This window comes from Chiloscyllium punctatum, chromosome 29 (assembly GCF_047496795.1).
Source record: "Chiloscyllium punctatum isolate Juve2018m chromosome 29, sChiPun1.3, whole genome shotgun sequence".
NCBI classification, from domain to species: domain Eukaryota; kingdom Metazoa; phylum Chordata; class Chondrichthyes; order Orectolobiformes; family Hemiscylliidae; genus Chiloscyllium; species Chiloscyllium punctatum.
Genome location: NC_092767.1, coordinates 76,692,379 through 76,713,345, shown reverse-complemented (window position 1 = coordinate 76,713,345; position 20,967 = coordinate 76,692,379). Strand labels below are relative to the sequence as shown.

Here is a 20,967-nt window from a genome sequence, read left to right as displayed (position 1 = left end):
GAACATAGGAGACAAAAACAAGAAATTAGGCACCCATGCCACAAGCTCATTGAGGATTGTTTGTGTTACACAGTTGAGTTGCTGCAACTATATATCCTTACAATATGGGTGCATTTTTAATATACCAATTTAATAATAGAGTACTAATCAGTTTGCAAAGAATGTTAGTTTTTCAGTTGTTCTGCGCATAAACATTCCAAAGACTTTAGGTAGTGGGAATACAATAGCAATAGTTGTGCAGATAAAATGCATGGGAAACGCGATCATCTGGTGTACTTTAAAAAATCATTTTCTACACCTACTACAAAAAAGTATCAATGAAGTCTTAATTCCTACAGTGAGATTCCTAAGAAAGTGCATTCAATCAATTCAAAACAGGTAAGAAAGTTGGGGGGAGGGGGGCGCAAAGAAGGGGACGAGGAGGTTTGAAAGGCCCGACTTCTGCTCCCAATTGGTACGCTCGTACCTACCAAACTTAGTCCCAGAAGCAACTGGTTTTCATGTCTCAATATAAAACTGACATTAAATGACAGACAAAAAAATGTTAATTGTGAAAGACCTACACTGTTTATAGTATTTTGATAAGGTCAGTTCTCGGTAAACTCTTGCTACTTGTCATTGCAGACTGGGTCTCAGGGGAGATGCTAAAATGTCCCCTGCATTCCTCTAATATTTTAGATTTGAAGTATGACCCTAATCTTCAGTATGGTAGGCCTAGCAGTGACAGCAAATAATAAATTCAAGAGGAAAATATTAAAATCTGCTATTCTGGACCATACAGTTTCTATTAATAAAATAATCACTGATGACAATAAAACTTCCTACTTTAAAGTTGCGAGCTAGTCAAACATTGTTTGACTAAATAGGCTGGCTTTACAGTTTCCCAACTCACTGGCCTAACTATGAAGAAAGCTCATGCAGTAAAGTTTAAACAGTGTACTCTAATAAGGCTTATACTACAAAATGCAAGATCTGTTCATCTAGTAGGCAGTGACTAGCAAATGGCTGCATTAAAGAGGCATTTAGACAGGCACACGAACACATAGGGAAAAGGGGGATACAGACCACATGTAAGTAGATGTAATTCGTTTAGAATGGCATCATGATTGGCATGGACATGAGGAGCCAAAGGTGGATTAGCGGTGCTGGAAGAGCACAGCAGTTCAGGCAGCATCCAACGAGCAGCGAAAATCGACATTTCGGGCAAAAGCCCTGCCCGAAACGTTGGATACTGCCTGAACTGCTGTGCTCTTCCAGCACCACTAATCCAGTATTTGGTTTCCAGCATCTGCAGTTATTGTTTTTACCTTATGAGGAGCCAAAGGGCCTATTCTTGTGCTGTAGAGTCAGATGTACAGCATAGAAACAGACTTTTCAGGCCAAGCAGATATCCCAACCTAATCTAGTCCCACTTACCAGCACCTGGTCCATATCCCTCCAAACCTTTCCTATTCATATACCAATTCAGATGCCTTTTAAATGCTGCAATTGCACCAGCCTCCACCACTTCCTCTGGCAGCTCATTCCATACATGCACCACACTCTGCGTGGAAAACGTTGCCTCTTAGGTTCAGGGTGAGAGGGGAAAGATATGAGACCTATGTCCTCGAGTTCTGGATTCAGCCCACCCCAGGGAAAAGACCTGGTCTATTTATTGTATCCATGCCCCTCAATTTTATAACTCTAAGGTCACCCCTCAGCTTCTGAAGGTCCAGGGAAAACAGCCAAAGGCTATTCAACCTTTCCCTATAATTCAAACCCTCCAAACCTGGCTACATCATAGTAAATCTTTTCTGAACCCTTTCAAGTTTCACATCTTTCCAATAGGAAAGAGACCAGAATTGCACACAGTATTCCAAAACTGGCCTAATCAATGTCCTGTACAGCTGCAACATGACCTCCCAACTCCTGTACTCAATACTCTGACCAATAAAGGAAAGCATACCAAACACCTATCTACCTGCGACTCCACTTTCAAGGAGCTATGAACTTGCACACCAAGGTCTCTGTTCAGCAACACTCCCTAGAAACTTACCATTAAGTGTATAAGTCCTAAGATTTGCTTTCCCAAAATGTAGCACCTTGTATTTAGTGGAATTAAAATCCATTTGCCACTTTTCATCCCATTGGCCCACCTGATCAGGATCCCATTATAATCTGAGGCAATCTTCTTTGTCCACATCATCTCCAAGTTTGGTGTCATCTGCAAACTCACTAATGATACAATAGCCATGATTGCCAAAATTTCAAGTCATAATGGATAAGATACATACTTGAAATTAAAAGCCAATCATGCAATCACTTTGCTAAAATAACAGTTATCGCAGGTGCTGAGAATATGCGAGCATGCTTATGTCCAGTCTAAAAAGTTTCTTCAGCATTCCCCGATCTTCAACTATGATCCAAAATAAAATTCAACTTTTAATAGTAACAAGACTTCTCATTCCAGAAATGCTGCCACACGTACTATTTCTTACATTTTGTTTTTATTATAATAGTATCACTAAGATTTGCAACACAATAAATCTCAATTTTAGTTACAGATTGGAGGCCAACTGGCAGGCCCCAGGATGTGGAAGTTAGCTCGTGGTACTATTAGCTAAAGCCTCAGATATCCATTTTTTAAAAAATCTGGTATGGCAGACTGCACAGCAAACCGCAACATACACCTTCTAAACCACCAGTTGCAACTTTGCTTTTCAGAGAAATGCAGAAAAGAGAAATAGGCTAGTCAGCCATTTGAGCCTGCTCTGCCATTCACAAACATGCCTGATCATGAATTGCATGAGACTGCTTCTATATTAACCCCATATCTTTTGTGTTTAGGCCAAAGTGCGATATGCAACTCCTTCTTGGGAGTCATACAATGTTTCACCCTCGACAGCTTTCTCTGACAGAAAATAATGTGGGCTCACCGCTCTGGAGTGAATAAGTTGAATTGGTTAGGGCAGCTAAGATTGTACTTGCTGGAGTTTAGAAGGGATGTGGAGGAGGATCTCATGAAAACCTATAAAATTCTAACAGGACTGGACAAGGTTGATGCATGCAGGATGCACCCAATGGCAAGGGAGTCCAGAACCTGGAGTCACAGTCTAAAGATATGGGGTATTTATTCCTACTTTGATTTTGTTTGCCAGCTTGATTTCTACCAATCACATGCTTTAGTTTTACACAATTACGGGGACTTCTGGAGAACCTTTTGAAAATCCAAATAAACTACATCCATTGGCTTCCCCTCAAAATCTAATTACTTCCTCAGAATTTTAGTTGATTGGTAAAGGATGAAGTCTGGTTTATTGCAGTCAAGTGTATCCAACTACAGTGAAAAGCTTTGTTTTCAAGCAGTACAGACAGAAGATTATAAGAACAGAGTGCTGAGAGAGTAAGGCATATAGATTACACTGCACAGAGCAAGATCAACATTATCTGAAGTTAGAGAGGTCCATTCATTAGTCTAATAATAGCAGGGAAAAAGCTGTTCTCAAACCTGTCGGTGCATATTCAAGGTTCTGCATTTTCTGCCTGACAGAAGAGATCATAGGACACCATTACTAGGGAGGTAGTGGATCTTTGATAATGTTGGCAGCCTTTCCACTGTAAGGCAAAATGTAAACAGAGTCCACGGTTGGAAGATTGGCTTCCGTGATGGTCTAGGCTGTGCACACAACCTTCTGTGGTTTCTTATGGTCCTGGACAGGGCAGGTGCCGTACTATGCACTCTGTTAGTATGCTTTCTATCATAAATTTATGTTGACTGTGTCAGATCCTGACACTTTTTAAAAGCTAACCATTTTGAAAGTTAGAGGTAAGTGAATTAGAGGGTACCAAGAATCCAGATGACTACTACTGCATTCTCTATTTCTAGGGTCACTTCTTTAAGTACTTTGTTATGTAGTTTATCAGGGTCTGGGTATTTAATCAGTCTTCAATCCAATCAATATCGCCAACTTCATTTCCCTATTCCAGATTTCCTTCACACCCGCCCTGATTGTTCTTGACAGCAGTTCAGTGAGCAGAGTTTGTTTAATCATTGTAAATAAAAGACGTGATCAGCGTTGGAAATATCTCTTATATAAATGTTTCTACTGGGACCCTGAGATCTCCTTTGGATAATCCGAATATCAATTATCTGAAATTCAGACAACTGACATTCAGATAACAGAGGTTGCTCTGTATATACCAGAAAGAAAATTTAAACGTTCATTCACAGCAAGTTTCACAGCCTGGCTAGCAGTTATTGCCTGTCCCAAACTGCCCTCCAGACAATGATGAATTGCCTTCTTGAATCCTTGCAACCCATATGCTGCAGCTTGGCTTAAATGCCCTTTGAAACAGAATTTCAGAATCTTGACCCAGTGACACAAAGAACGGGGATATATTTCCAAGTCAGGGTGGTGCACGGCTTGGAGGGAAATTTGCAAGTGGCAATCCCATCCATCTGCAGCCTTCGTCCTTCTAGACGAAGTGTTTGAGTTTGGAAGATGCGAAGGACTGGGTTGTGCATTGGATTGTGTGGATGGCACACTGTTGCTTCTGACTGTCGATGGTAGAGGGAGCAGAATGGGGTACCAATCAAGCAGGCTGCTTTGTCTTGGATGATAGCAAGCTTGAGTGGTATTGGAACTTCACACATCCAAAAAGGGGGGAAGGGGAGGAGAGAGTATTCCATCACATCCCAAAACGTGCCTTGTAGATGGTGGTCAGGCTATGGGGAGTCAGGATGTGAGCTAGGCTGCAGTATTCCTAGCCTCAGCGATGAGGAGTCATCAAGATTCTAAACGTTAACATAGATCATTATACCGCAGTACAGGTCATTTGGCCCATGATCTTTCGCTGACCTGTGAAACTAATCTGAAGCCCATCTAACCGAATCACGATTCTAATTTCATCCATATGTTTATACAATGGCCATTTAAATGCCCTTTACGTTGGCAACTATCTACTGTTGCAGACAGGGCATTCCACACCCTGAGTAAAGAACCTCTGACATCTGACTTATATCTATCACCTCTCAATTAAAGATCACATCCTCATGCTAGCCAGAGGTGAAAGGCTCTCACTGTTCACCCTATCGACTCTTCTGATCATCCTGTATGTCTCTAGGTCACCTCTCAACCTCCTCCTCCTAACAAAAATAGCCTCAGGCCCCTCAGCCTTTCCTCTTAATACCATCCCGCCATATCAGGCAACATTCTGGTAAATCTTTTCTGCACCCTTTCCAATGCTTCCACATTCTCCCTGTAATGTGGTGACCAGAACCGTATGCAATACTCCAATTGTGACCATATTAGGTTTGTACAGTTTCAACATGACCTCATGGCTCCCAAACTCAATCCCCCTATCATTAAAAGCGAACACACCGTATGCCTTTTTAACAACCCCATCAACCTGGGTGGCAACTTTCAGGGACATATGTCCATGGACTCTGATCTCTCTGCTCACCCACACTACCAAGAATCTTACCATTAGCCCAGTACTCTGTATTCCCATTACTCCTCCCAGAGTGAATCACTTCACACTTTTCCACATTGAAATCCATTTGCTCTTTGGAGTTGCAGAGAGCAAGTTAACTTACTCTCTGCAAGTTAGATTCCAGTTTGCAGTGAGATTCCAGTTTCTGCAGTAATTTGTTGCTACATCCTGTTTCTGCAGGTCTCATCCAGTGCCTGGGTTGACACCAGATGGTCCATCTGGTTTCATTTCTTTGAGATTTTGTAGTCATTTATACAAACGAGTGGCTTACAGGCCATTTCAGATGGCAGTTGAGAGTCAGCCATATTGCTGTGCATCTGGAGTCACATGTAAGCCAGACCAGGTAAGGATGTCAGATTTCCTTCCTTGAAGGAGATTAGTGACTTTAAGAATTGGTTTATGGTACCCACAAACTTAATCTTGTACTCTATTTTCTGTCTCAAAAAATCAATCCCTTCCTCCTCTTTTTCTGAATTCTAAACTGTTCCAATGGCTCAGAATTTGCTGCTTTTCCTAATTTGTATGCCTCCTCCTAACACATCAATTTCCCTTTAAGCCATGTCCTGGCAACATTTCTGATTAAGGTTGTATCAGACAGAAATCAACAATTGCTGCAATTCACCTATGCACTCTGAATGTTTGCTATTGCCTTTCCACTGTCATCCCTAGTTAACGTTCCCCAATTTATCACAGCAAACTTGTGCCCCACTATCATTGTTTCTTTTGTTTAGAATTCAGAACCCTAGACTCAAATAGTTACATCACTCTTATTGTGGTTGCACAATGGGCTGCACACAACCAGACTGCCAATTTTACTTCTCATTACACAATAACTCACTTACGGCTGAGGAAATTCTACACTGATCAATACTGTACAGGTTTGTTCAACAGTTAAAAGAACTCACTGACTCTGTTCCTAAGTGTATTGAGTGCAAGTACTTAAGTAACCACAAAAACCAACCTTCAACATTTCGGAATATAATTGCTCATCTCACTTCCGTACACTTCAGTTTCAACATGATCCAATACTGCAGTGTGTTAATGCCATGCTTTGCTGAAGCCAGTTACATTAATGAACATGAAATATATAAAGTCTTAAATTGCTTGATAAGTATTGAGCCTTACTCAGTTTCTTAAACACAACCGGTTAAATCTAAGGTTTGCGAATGAGTAGCAACTATGCATAACATTAAAGGTGGTAGTAAGTCACTGCCTTCAGATGTCAGATCCCTACATACTAAATTTAGAGAGACTAACATGCTATTATTCTTAAGAATGTTTTCCAATGGTTTTCCAATAAAATTATGCAATATGTACTCAATCCAAGTTGATCTAATCTTCCAAAAAATGGCTATAGAGATAATAGAGTACCAATGTCTACACTTTAGTTTTTGTATACATTCCAGTTGGACTACACTATCATGTACCTACAAGATCAGAGGGTCTTTCATCTCTGGGGATGTGGTAAATCCTCAACTGGTTCTGTGCAGGTCGCTACTCATTTAGAAACAAGACTCCAAATCCATCCAAGCCTACTGTAACAAGGTTCAAATTTCAGATTAGTTAGCTCAAAAAAATTGTCTAGATCAGCAACTTTTAAATAACTAGCATTAGCACAATGATCACGTCCACTTCAAGGGAAACTTACAAAAAAAACTTTGTGGAAGTAAAGTCTCAGAAAAGACATCAGTACAAACAAGAAGGTTAAAAACTTCATGTTAGCCGACTAGAAATTCAAACTGTGGACAATGACATTTTCAGGATTAGTTCATAAATTTATTTGAAGCTTTAAAGCCTCACTGAAAGTAAAGGTTTTTATACACACTAATTCGTACGAGGAACATGCACCAGGTACTGCCTTTACAGGATGCCAGAAACAAACAGCAATACCATCTCCACAAAAGAGAACTGATCAGAGAAAGTAGTAATGGAATTAAAGAAACTGCTGAAAATAAACACCAAAATCTGCAAAAGGCAGGGCAGAATTCGGCTTATTGTCAGAACAGCAGTAAACTGCCCTCCTTGCTAATAGATTGGCAGTGCCCATTCCCAGATTTTGATTTTTTGCATTTAATTTTATCATAAAATTCTCCTAAATCATGACTACAGTATAATTGGAAGTTCACCATCAGGTCAATTGTAAGGTTTGCGAAAAGACAGCAAGCTGGTGCTCAGTTGTAAGCAGAAGGATTAGAAGAGTCTACATTAAAAGATGGCTTGAAACTTCAGACTGCAATTCCAATCAATAAAAAAGCATATTTTCAATTTTTGAAGTTGCCAAGTTTCAACTGTTCAAATGTTAGTTCAACCAGCAATACAAACTTTAGCTTAACCTTTGACTTAAAATAGAGTAAGAACCTCTAAGTTGGTCTGAAAACCAAGACTCAGAATTCTAAAGAATGACAAAAACAGATGACTTGTCCTACTTACATAGTTGTCCACACAAAAAAATTGAATGGCACTGTTTTAAAAAAAACGTAGACATCACCACCTTGCAAAATAACAGGAACAGAAGCTGAAATAGTCAATTTGCTGGAATAATACTGATCAGTTTATACTGCCAAATGTCAATCAGATCAGGGCAAAGTCTATTCAGGCTCGTCATGATTGAGGTGCCAGTGTTGGCCTGGAGTGTACAAAGTTAAAATCAGAGTCAAGTATGTGGGGTGCTTTAAAAACCACAGGTCAGACAGCATACGAGGAGTGGGACAGTCAACGTTTCGGACAAAAGCTCTTTATCAGGAATTCCTGATGAGGAGCTTTTGCCTGAAAAGTCAACTCTCCCACTGCCTGACCTGCTGTGTGCTTCCAGCACACACACTACTTCAGATTTTAAAATCAAACTAATGGCAGTCATGCCTTCTTAGCCTCAGTCTTGAGCTTCAGAGTCACCTTCAGACCCCATCTTCACCACAGGACTCCTTAAAACTACTTTTAGTCAAGCTTCAGGCCATCTGCTTTAAAATCAACTGAAGTGGCTCAATATCAAATGTGTTTATACTACTACTGCAAAACACTTTGGAAAATCTCACTGCAAAGAGTGAGAATTTTAAAAATGGAAGCTGAGATATGATATTTTAAAATCAAAACAGTTTACAAACAAACTTACAATTTAAAAAAATAGCCACTCCATGCCTTCAAAATTTTGGATGGATACAATTAGTAACATGGCTTTCATCACATTCAGGACTGCAAAGTTACCTTCATGCAGCCCACTTTCAAACTCCTCGCAACATTGAAATACAGAAGAAAATGCACACGTTTTAAAAGTATAAACAGTGCAGAATATAGTTGCTTCCTTCCAGCATACGGGTGCTTCATTTTGGTAGGGCCAGACTTGTCCACTTAATGATAAGGTCTGCGGAGTATTGCTGAACAGAGAGACCTTGAAGTGCAGGTTCACAGTTCCTTGAAAGTGGAATCACAGATAGATAAGATAGTGAAGGTGGTGTTTAGCATGCTATCCTTTATTTGTCAGTGCATTGAGTATAGGAGTTGGGAAGGCATGCTGCTGATGTACAGGACATTGGTTAGGTTACTTTTAGAATACTGGGCTCAAACCTGGTCTCCCTGCTATAGAAAGGATGTTGTGAAACTTGGAAGTGCTCAGAAAAGATTCACAAGGATGTTGCCAGGGTTGAAGGTTTTGAGGTAGAGGCTACGGCTATATTCCTTGGAACAGAGACCGAAGGGTGACCGCATAAAAATTATGAGGGACATGGATAGGGTGAACAGTCATGGCATTTTCCCCATGGTAGGGTAGTCCAAAACATGAGTTAATGGTGAGAGAAGAAAGAATTAGAAAGGATCTAAGGGGTAACTTTTTCTCAAAGGGTGGTGCATGTGTGGAACAAGTTGCCAGAGGAAGTGATGGAAGCAGGTACAATTACAACATTTAAAAAGGCATCTGAATGGGTATACTAAAAGGAAGGGTTTAGAATGATTTGGGCCAAATGTTGTTAAATGGGACTACACTAATTTGGGATCTGGTCAACATGACCAAGTTGAACTAAAGGGCCTGCTTCTGTGCCATGCATCTGTAACTATATTACATTTAATGTTCAAGTTCAGAAATCAAAATTGAAGTTTTTAGGTTCAAAGATAAAAAGAGCCACAAACTGAATTAGAGACAGTTTTCAAAATTCCAGATTAATTTTTGCCAACAGAACAGCGCAGCCACAACAGGAGTGATCCATAATTTCAGACCACCAGGTTAACAGGCGTGTCACATACCTACAGTACGTGCGTACACACACCTAGAATTAACAGAGCTCGAGTAATTCAAGGCAGTGTGCTGCAGAAAGAAGCTGGTGACGTTTACAAGAAAACGCCGTTGACCGCACAAATCAGTTTTGCGCTTTGAAAAGACGGGGAGGAGGGGAAAGCAAAGTAAGAAAGGGAAATAAACATTTCCCCCACAAAGCTGGAAGGCCTTGTGCAATCCAAATGCATTGCACGTGGAAGTGATGTCTCCCCACGGCCTCCACCTTTCCTCCTCCGCCTAACCAAGTGCCTTGCCAAATTAATTTAAGGATGTGCCCGGGTGGAATGCTGCCCTTTTAGGAAAAGAGGGAGAGTAGCCACTCACCTTCCGTTGCTGTCGCTCCCAGGCTGGGTCCAGCAACAGGTCGCGGTCCCAATCCTCCTCGGGCTGCATGTAGTCCCCATGGTTGGACTGCTGCAACTGCGAGTTGGCTTCGTGATAGTCGACCATGTCCGGTGCGAGCAATAGAGTTTGAAAGGGGTGGGGGGGGAAGGAGGGGAGGGAAAGAAGCAGAAAATCAATGCAAGGCTCCACCAGGTGTGGCAAACCGGGAGGAGAAAAAGTCACCAGAGAGCGGCGCGGTTTCAATCACGATCGGCCGTCGTCTCGACAAATGCCGATGCAAACACGCACGGAGAAAGAGGGTGGGCAAGCACAGCGAGCTTCGACTGGAAGCTTATTTTCTTTTTTTTCTCTCTCCTCTTTGCCCCGGAGTTCGGTTATTGCGCGACGAGAGGGTCCGAGACGCGATCCTTCTCCAGCGGCCGCTCGCTCTCCGTCTGTCTGCCCTCGCGCTCCGCTTCTTGTGCCTTCCCCCCCCCCACTTCCGCCGTCTCGCTCGCTCGCGCAAGCGCGCGCAGCTCGCCCTCAAACTCAAAAGAAAACGGTCGCGGCTGGGGCGGGGCACCTCGACGCCAACGCGCCTGCGCTTAACTGTTCTCCGCCTCGCACTCTTCCCCACCCTCCCGGCCGAAACCCACAACTGCAATTCCGCGCCTGCGCATTTCTCCCACCTCAAGGCCATGGGCGGGATTTTTTCGTTGTAGGCGTCGACCGTTTCTGGCCCGTCCCTCCCCTTGTTGCCCCCGAGGGCAGGTAAGAGTTAAACGCGTCTAAAGGTGCCCCTAACGAATAGAAATCGCTGGAGGAGACTTGGCAGGTGTGGAGAGGCGGGGTTGGGGAAATAACAGTTAACGTTTAGAGAGTCCAGTGACAACCTTCTGATCTAGGTTCAAATCCCACCCGTTTCTTAGATGCTAACAGTTTGATTTAAGCAAAATAAAAATTTGTGCTTCCAGCAGCATCTGTGGAGAGGGAGCAGTGTTAAAATTTCGGGTACAGTGATACCTTTAATCACCCTGTTCTGAAGTATCACCCGCCTGTGGTCCTGGAGTCACATGTCGATCATAACATATAGGAGCAGAATTAGGCCATTTGGCCCATTGAGTCTGCTCCACCATTCAATCTTGGCTGATATGTTTCTAAATCTCGTTCTACTGGCTTTTCCGCCTAACCCTTGATCCCCTTACCAATCAAGTTCCTATCTATCTCAGTCTTAAAGGCAATCAACTAATGGCCTTTGCAGCGTTTCTTTGTCAATGAGTTTCACAGATTCATCACTGTCTGGCTAAAGAAATTCCTCATCTTCCCACTCTTAAAGTTCCTTTCATTCGGGTCCTAATCCCTCCTACAAGTGGAAATATCTTCTTCGTGTCCACTCTATTCAGTATTCTGAACATTCGATAAGACTGTCTGTCCTTGTCCTAAACTCAATGAAGTACAGACGAGGAATCCTCAACCACTCTTCATATGACAAGTCCACCATTCCAGACTGAGTAAGATGGGTAACTATCTTCCCTCAAGGGCATTGGTGAAGCAAGTTTTTTTTCTGACAATTGGCAAATTTCATGGTCATCATTAGACACCAATTCCAGTTTTTTTGTATTGAATTCAAATACCACCATCTATCATGGTGGGATTTGAACCCCATTCCCCATGACATTAGCAGAGACTCTGAAGAAGCGTCTTGAAACATTAGCCTTGCTTTCTCTCAATTGATGCTGCCAGACCTGAGTTTCTTCAGCAATTTCTGTTTTTCTGTCAGGTCTTCTTCACCACGATGTTTTGTTTTATCCCCAGAACATTTCCTGAGTGTCTGCATCAGTATTCTAGTGATAATACCACAAGAATATCATGATCTTGATGCCTATTTCAAGGCGAGCAGCTGTGTGGAGGCAAGTAGCCCACGAGGGAAACATTCTCAACATTTCTCCTGTCAAGCCCTTTAAGGATGCTATATGTTTCAAATAGATTAGCTCTCATTCTAAATTCCAAGAAGTAGAATCCCAACCTGTTTAGCCTTTGCTTATTAGACAATCCCCCCCCACATCAGGGATCATCCAAGTGCACCATCTTTAAACTTGCCCCATGAAATGATACCCTTCCTTACATAAGGTGACCAAAACTTACAGTACTCTAGATGTGATCACACCAGCGCCTTATACAGTTGCAGCAAGGCTTCCCTATTTTTATACTCTAAACCTCTTGAAATGAAGGCCAGCCTTCTACTACCCTTCCTATGCTGCTGCCCCTTTGTGTGCTAGCTTTCTGTATTTCATGTAATAGTACCCCCAATTCCTCTCTGTTACAGTTTTCTGCAGTTTTTCTTCATTTAAAGAATATTCTGTTTTGTTCTCTCTTCCAAAATGAGCAACCCCAGCAACTTTTTCCTCTTCAGATAATTACCCGTACTCTTTTGAATGAATTTGCCACTGTAACTCTCAGACAGTATGTTTCACACAATTGCCACTCACTACCTAAAAAGGTTTTACTCCTTGCTAATTTTACTTCTTTGCCAATCATGTTAAGTTGGTGTCCTCTGGTTGTCAATCCTTCTACCACCAGGAACAGTTTCTTAAAATCTACTCTGTCAAAATCCTTCATGATATGAATAGGTAGAGTTTAGAAGGGTATGGGCCAAGTGCTAGCAAATGGCACTAGATTAGTTTAGGATAAGTTAAAAACAATGACTGCAGATGCTGAAAATCAAATACTGGATTAGTGGTGCTGGAAGAGCACAGCAGTTCAGGCAGCATCCAACGAGCAGCGAAATCAACGTTTCGGGCAAAAGCCCTTCATCAGGAATAGTTTAGGATAAGTGGTCGGTGTGGACGAGTTGGACTGAAGTATCTGTTTCCGTGCTGTACATCTCTATGATTCTATGATTTTGAACATTCTATCAAACTGTCTCAGCCACCTCCTCTCCAAGGAGAACAACATCAGCTTTTCCAAACAATGTGTCTTCCAACCTTTGCCTCCATGCTGATGAGTGAGATCAGTGGCTTGAGTGGTTTGTCTTATCAGAAATGAAAATAAGTTGTTACTTTGCAACTGGAACAAACCAAGATAACTTTGAAAGTAACAGGACAAGTTCATAAAGTTGTTTCTTTTCCATGACATCCTTGGTTTTATAAATAGGAACATTAAAATATAAACTCATGAAAGTTACCATTAAAACTTTGAAAATTAAGTTTTAGACTATTGTGTCTGCACACTGAGAATGTCAAGACCTAAAGGTTTCAGAGGTGATTTACAATACTAGTACCAGGTTTGATGGACACCGAGTGTATGAAAACTGGGGTATCTGGGACTTTTAAAACGTTTAATCATAGGATATGGGCATCACTGGCAAGGCCAGTGTTTATCGCCCATCCTATTTTCACCCTGGAGAAGGTGGTGGTGTAATTTTGATTTGATTCCAGGACTTTGAACAGCGATGATAAAGGAATGACAATAGATTTCCAAATTAGGATAATATGTGATTTGGAGAAGAATTTGTAGAGGGTAGTGTTCCTATCTGTCTTTGTCACTGTCCTTCTAGATAGTACAGATCACTGGCTTGGAAGAGGCAGTGGAAGGAGCCTTGGGGACATCATAGAATCCCTACAGTGTGGAAACAGGCCATGTGGCCCAACAAATCCACACCAATCTTCCAAAGAGTATCCCACCCAGACCCATTTCCTACCCTATTACTTTACATTTCCCCTGACTAATGCACCTAACGTACACACCCCTGAACACTATAGGCAATTTAGCACAGCTAGTTCACTTAACCTGCGCATCTTTGAATTGTGGGGGGAAACTGGAGCACTCGAGGAAACCCACGCTGATACAGGGAGAATGTGCTAATTCCAGACTTGTTGTAGTGCATTTCATAAATTGTACACACTGTGTAATTATATAGAATTATGAATAATTCAAGTCAGAAACAGACTATTTGGCCTAACTATCCTGTTGTTACAAGTATGTTCTATAGAACCTTCTAAATCCTCAACCATTTCCATCTCAAAGGGCAAGTTCAGCAGAGACATGGAAACACCATCACCTGCAGGTTCCCCTCCAAATCACTGACCATTCTGACTTGAAATATATCGCCATCTCTTCAGTGTTCTTCATATACTCGGAGTTCCTCAAACTTGGTACCAGTCTAGTAAATCTCCTCTGGAACCTTTAGGTTAAGTATGCCCTCCGTAACGGGATTGTGAGTCTACCTACAGGACAAGGACTTAGGAACATAGGAGTAAAGTAGGCCATTCAGCCCCTTGAGCCTGCTCTGCCATTCAATAATATCATGGCTGATCAGTGACCTAGCTCAATATATCTGCCTTTGGCCTATACCCCTTAGATTAGATTATTTACAGTGTAGAAACAGGCCCTTCAGCCCAACAAGTCCACACCAACCCTCCGAAGAGCAACCCACCCAGACCCATTCCCCTACATTTACCCCTTCACCTAACACTACGGGCAATTTAGCATGGCCAATTCACCTGACCTGCACATTTTTGGACTGTGGGAGGAAACCGGAGCACCCGGAGGAAACCCATGCAGACACGGGGAGAATGTGCAAACTCCACACAGACAGTTGCTTGAGGCAGGAATATGAACCCGGGTCTCTGGCGCTGTGAGGCAGCAGTGCTAACCACTGTGCCACCATGCCACCCATTGTGCCACTGTGCTGCCCATACACCATTGTTAACAAAAAAATTATCTATCTCTGATTTAAAACTAATAACTTAGATAGCATCAACTGTCATTTGTGGAAGAGAGATCAAAACCAAATTCTAAAGTGCTTCCAAACATCTCTCCTGAACAGTCTGGCCCTAATTTTTAAATTCTGCCCCAATTTTAGCCCCCAACTGGTGGAAATAGTTTATCTTTAGCTGTCTGTCTTTTCCTTGTAATATCTTGAAGACTTCAATCAAATCATCCCTTAATCTTTTAAATTCTAGAGAAAACAGGCCCAATTTGTATAATTACTCCTCATAACCAGTGAAATCCGGATTTCATTCTTGTAAACCTACGTTTGTGCTCGCTCCAAGCCCAATTGATCCTTCCTGAGATATGGTGCCGGGATCTGCTCTCAGTAGTCCAAGTAGGATCTAAACAGGATGTTCTATAGTTGTAGTATATCTTCTGAATCCTTATACTCCAGTCCTCTAGGTAACCCTGATTATTTTCTGCATATTTGTGGAATTTTAAATATTATGTACCAGAAGCCCTAATCTCTTTGGATTTCCATTGTATTTAATTTAATACCATGTAGAAAATAGCTTAATCTATCCATTATCAATTCAAAATTGATAACCTCACCCTTGTTTACATTGAACTCCATCTGCCACAGTTTACATGTACAATATTCCTTTTGTAATTTTATTCAATACATGTCTACAATGCTACCTCACTTTGTGTCTCCACATATTTGGATATATGACTTTCTATGCTTTTATTCAAGTCATTAATGGATAATGTGAGTAATTGATGCCCTATCATAGATCCTTGTGGGACACCATTGGTCACATCCTGCCAATTTGAGAACTTACCCATTATCCCTACTTTCTGTCACCTGCCATTCAACCAATTTCCTAATCATGTCAGTAATTTGCTGTCAATCCTCTGGGCTTCTCCCTCAGTTAACAGTCTCAACCATTGCTTCTGGAGGTTCATATAAACAACATCCATAGCCATTTTCCTGTCTACAACCTTAAGTTACCTCCTCAAATACTTTGCTGCAGCAGTTCAAGAAGGCAGCTCACCATCACCTTCTCATGGGCAATAAGAGATTGTTCAATAAATGCTGGCTCAGCCAGTGATGCCTTCATCCCATAAGTGAACTTTTCAAAAATCCCTTCCTAAGCTAACTTACTCATTTCAGCTTTTAAAAATTTCTCTATTCCTTTTCTTTCAGTTCCTTTTGAAAGTGTCAAAGCTATTTCTCTCAAAAATTCCTGTCGTACTGCATTTTATGCTCTTTACATACATCCCTTTTTTTCTGGTTTTGTTATTATGTATCTTGTACTTAGGGGTTCTAGTTTGGGATTCCCTCAGCAGTGGAAATGTTTCACATCTAACCTATCCATCCCTTTAAAATGTCTTAAGTCTTTCCAAAGAAGAAAGTATGATAATTCTTCCCCAAAGCTGTAATCTCATTTCTGCTACCTCCTTGTAGATCTGCTACCTCTGACTCTAAACTAGAAAACCTAAACTCTTCCCCCAAAAGGCTGTGGGGACTGGGTCAATTTAAATTTTCAAGAATGAGTTTGAGAGGTGTTAAGTTAAAAATCAAGGCTTATTTAATGGAGTTGTGGTAAAGATTAGCTATGGTTTAAATGAAATATGATAGAACAATCTCCAGCATGGTTCTGAATAATATCTGCATGTTACTGATTGTTATTTTTCAGTGTCGAAGAGTGTGGTGCTGGAAAAGCACAGCCAGTCAGGCAGCATCCATAGAACAGGGGAGTCGATGTTTCGGGCATGAGGCCTTCATCAGGAATGAGGCTTGTGGACCAAGGAGGCTGAGAAATAAATGGGAGGGGGTGGAGCTGGGGGGAAGGTAGATTTCACCAGTTTCTCCACTTCCCCTCCCCACTTCCCCTCCCCACACCTTATCTCAGTCCTAACCTTCCAACTCAGCACTGCCTTCTTGAACGGTCCTACCTGTCCATCTTCCTTCCCACTGATCTGTTCCACCCTCCTCTCTGACCTATCACTTTCACCCCTACCTTCATCTATCTATCGCATTCCCAGCTACTTTTCTCCCAGCCCTCTCGGCTTCCCATTTATTTCTCAGCTCCCTTGGCCCACAAGCCTTATTCTTGATGAAGGGCTTATGCCCGAAACGTCCACTCTCCTACTCCTCGGATGCTGCCTGATCGGCTGTGCTTTTCCACCACCACACTCTTTGACTCTGACCTCCAGCATCTGAAGTTCTCACTTTCTCCATTGTTATTTATCAACCTAGGTTATCCTCATACGTACTTTTAATACCTCTCAATCTCAGTTTTCAGTCCTGGCTGATCTTCCTGCCCTCCATAAGTAAATCCTGCTTACTTACACCAAATTTAGTTTACCCATCTGTTGCTCTACCTCTCTTTCCTTCTTTAAAACTCTGTACTAATTACTCTTCTGACCAAGCTTTTCATCATCTGACCTCATATCAGCTTACATTGCTCAGGTCCACCTTTGCTTTACAGTGCTTCTATGAAGTGTCTTAGGAAAATTTATTGTGTTACATTGGATAATGCCAAGCTTGGTTTTCAAAAGCCTGTAGGATTTGTTTTATGACTTCCCCTTTCCTTGGATTATTATTTAATCTGTGAAGCAGGATGAGACATGTATGTGTATCTTCTTCCAAAATATACTCAGTGAGAGCTCTGTGATCAGCCTGAAGAAAGAAGATAGTTTGCTGAAGTCCTAGCATCCAGACTTACAAAGATCCAATTATTGTTTAAAGGCAGGTGGAGTGATGCAAAGTGCACAGACAGCAAGAGAGTTTAGATTACCCATGAACTCTGGACAAATTGACAAAGACTGTTGAATCTTCAAATTAAGTAAAACTGCCACTTAGATTCAGTCTGCAGATTAGTGAACATCTATGGCCCAATTCAAACTGATCTTGGGGTCAGTAAATCACAGCAAAAGCAGATTGGCATATTTGAAATTTGGAAAGAGTAAAGAAAAGAATTGGATTATACTCCTGATAATCTGTTCACTGTGTAACAAGGATTTGTTTGAGTATGTGATTCATCTCTGGCAGTGCAAAATCATGGTTTGCAAAGTCATTGAAAACATTATGTCTCATGCTGGAATACTGTCATTGGGGGAAATAAATTGACTGTTATTTCAGGAATTTTGTTCTTTCCTCCCCCTTAGCTGTCGTCTTTTTGCTGTCTCTTTTGTACTGAGGTTTCTGAATAGCTCATTACAGACTGAGTTGTCTGGACAATACCCAAATGCATGGCAGACTCAACCCAAGGAATATACAAAATAGAGAGCCACCAGGACAGATGCACATTCTTTTTATGTAAATTGAAATAGTTCTACATTTATAATAATGACCTGCTTATAATATCTGGTCTAGATAAACATCCCACTATTGTGACTGTCTGTTATAATATTCATTAGCAGAAATCTTGGCAGGATCATCATGTTGCTGTCAGGTTTATTATTAAATTTACCATCAGGTTATGATTAAAGGTTCAGATTATAAACAGTCAAGCTCCAATGTTTAGAATCATCCAGTTTCTTTTGCAGTCCATTCTGCTTTTCTCATATGACATTTACAAGTTTAAAAGTACCTTTTAGATTACATGTGGTCATGCATAGATTTGCCAACTTTGTTGAGGTATTTCAGGTGGCCGGATAACAGGTCACCTGATCATGTGACAGCTGGTCAGGTGATATGCAATCACAATACCTACAAATATTAATGTGCTTACCTTATAAAATTCATGTCTACTGCAATTGATTATCTTTGTAAGTTCTTGACAATAACTAGAAGTTCTGAGAACCAGGAGGAGATATGTCAGTTGACGAAGCTAAAAAAAACCAAAAAATCAAATCGCAGGGGAATGGATTCATAGGGAGAAAACCAGCAATATAGAGGTACTTTGATTCATATTAATAATGTTAACAGTCAGGTTCCTTTAGTAACTAACACTGATACTGTATGTATTAGTCTGTATGTAACATAGTAATAGATGCAAGGCTCAAATAGGGTAAAAACAATGACTGCAGATGCTGAAAAATAAATACTGGATTAGTGGTGCTGGAAGAGCACAGCAGTTCAGGCAGCATCCAACGAGCAGCGAAATCGACGTTTCGGGCAAAAGCCCTTCATCAGGAATAAAGGCAGTGAGCCTGAAGCATGGAGAGATAAGCTAGAGGAGGGTGGGAGTGGTGAGAGAGTAGCATAGAGTACAATGGGTGAGTTGGGGAGGAGATGAAGGTGATAGGTCAAGGAGGAGAGGGTGGAGCGGATAGGTGGAAAAGAAGATAGGCAGGTCGGACATGTCAAGGAGACAGTAACTGAGCTGGAAGTTTGAAACTAGGATGAGGTGGGGGAAGGGGAAATGAGGAAGCTGTTGAAGTCCACATTGATGCCCTGGGGTTGAAGTGTTCCGAGGCAGAAGATGAGGCGTTCTTCCTCCAGGCGTCTGATGGTGAGGGAGCGGCGGTGAAGGAGGCCCAGGACCTCCATGTCCTCGGCAGAGTGGGAGGGGGAGTTGAAATGTTGGGCCACGGGGCGGTTTGGTTGATTGGTGCGGGTGTCTCGGAGATGTTCCCTAAATCGCTCTGCTAGGAGGCGCCCAGTCTCCCCAATGTAGAGGAGACCACATCGGGAGCAACGGATACAATAAATGATATTAGTGGATGTGCAGGTGAAACTTTGATGGATGTGGAAGGCTCCTTTAGGGCCTACCTTACCTAAAAATTAGTAGTACTCTTCAATTCACTGCTCAATAGCAAATCCTTCCCACAGAATTGATCTCCTGCATAGGTAGGGCAAGGAGACAGATCCCATATTGGCATTTTTTTGGAAGGATTTACAAGTTGATCTCAACCTATTTGGCCACATCATGAATGCCCCTTTTGTGGTATCATGTCTTGGAGTGGGACTTGACTACAGCTTCAGGCTCAGAGGTAGAAACGGTACTTGCTGTGTTGCCATTAATATTAAAAAACAAACTCACTGACAATTATCCTGTAACCTGAGCTAGATTTAGTTGACACTACACTAGGTATGGTCAGAGTTCCTAGCCAAGCCACTGTTAAAAGGGTCCCATCTCTCAGCCTGTCTGTTAAATGGGAGAAACAGTCAAGGAAAAAAAAGGAATAAAAAGAGAATTCTAGAGATAATCAGCAGATGAAGAAATCATATTAAACATTAAAAATGAATTTTGTTTCTCTCACCACATTTGCTGCAGGACCTACTGTTGTTCTCCAGCAGTTTGTTTCCATCTCAGATTTTCAGCCACCATATAACTTAATTTTTAGTCAATATAATAAGAGACGTAGTTAAAACATGACATTTCATATCTTTGCTGTGACTGTTTGTTGAAACAGCACTTATTATGTTGCACACTGAGTTCTCTTTGCTTTTCACTCCCATCCTCATTTTCTCATACTGCCTACCTGTTCCTCAACATACAATATTAAGTTTGAGCTACTTATCATCATCTTCAAATCCCTCTATAACTTGTATTTTAGATCAAATATTAAATCAGGCCTAATATGCCAGTTTCATTTAAAGCAAAATAAAATTAATTTGCATCTTCATTGAAGAAGAACAAAGAAATCTGGGGACATGGCTAATTTTCATCCTCATCTACATGTTAGTTGCTGATGAAGGGCTTTTGCCCAAACGTCGATTTTCCTGCTTCTCTGATGCTGCCTGACCTGCTGTGCTTTTCCAGCACCACTCTAATCTTGACTGTAATCTCCAGCATCTGCAGTCCCACTTCTGCCTACATGTTAGTTGTATCAATTGAAGTTAAGCACATACAGGTGGGAGCTTTGAGCACATATATACATTCACTTACAGAGAGCTCAGTGATGGTGTCCCTACCTGTGAGCCATGTCATCTAGGTTCAAGCCCTACCATTTCCAGAGGTGTGTAATAACATCACTGAATAGGTTGATCAAAAAATAGTTCTACATTTCCTGATACAAGAGTAGAGTTAGGAGATGTATATTTGTAATGTTTCATTCTGTGAATAAACATATTCCAAAACTGGTTCTGGTTTCATCATTCACCATTTAGCTTCTGGACCACAACAACAGATAGTGAACTGGATATCAAGCCCTGCTATTCCCAGCATCCTCATCACAAAAGTTAAAGATTTTTTACAACTATGCAGAAGTTGCCAGACTCAGGGTGACAGAAAACATGG

At 41.5% G+C, this 20,967-nt stretch overlaps 1 protein-coding gene and 1 long non-coding RNA gene across 7 annotated transcripts in view; one reads left to right on the top strand and one right to left on the bottom strand.

Annotated features, from left to right (window-relative positions):
• The window catches only part of LOC140454623 (alpha-actinin-1-like), a 108,182-nt gene extending 97,615 nt beyond the window's left edge, over window positions 1-10,567 (bottom strand). For 2 of the 5 annotated variants that reach the window (XM_072549518.1, XM_072549519.1), the window contains exon 1: window positions 10,061-10,564. In XM_072549518.1, the coding sequence (XP_072405619.1) occupies window positions 10,061-10,186 (126 nt within the window). In that variant the 5' untranslated portion in view covers window positions 10,187-10,564. Of the gene's footprint in view, window positions 1-10,060 lie in introns of all 5 variants that reach the window. The other 3 variants (XM_072549522.1, XM_072549521.1, XM_072549523.1) reach the window with 3 other exon arrangements.
• LOC140454624 (uncharacterized) lies at window positions 9,739-20,743 on the top strand. Of its 2 annotated transcripts, none has more exons than XR_011952727.1 (3): window positions 9,739-9,861; window positions 11,876-11,970; window positions 16,474-20,743. It is a non-coding gene; the product is annotated as an uncharacterized lncRNA (long non-coding RNA). The 2 variants fall into 2 exon arrangements; XR_011952726.1 differs by lacking the exon at window positions 9,739-9,861 and adding an exon at window positions 10,746-10,831.
• Window positions 20,744-20,967: the final 224 nt, after the last annotated feature.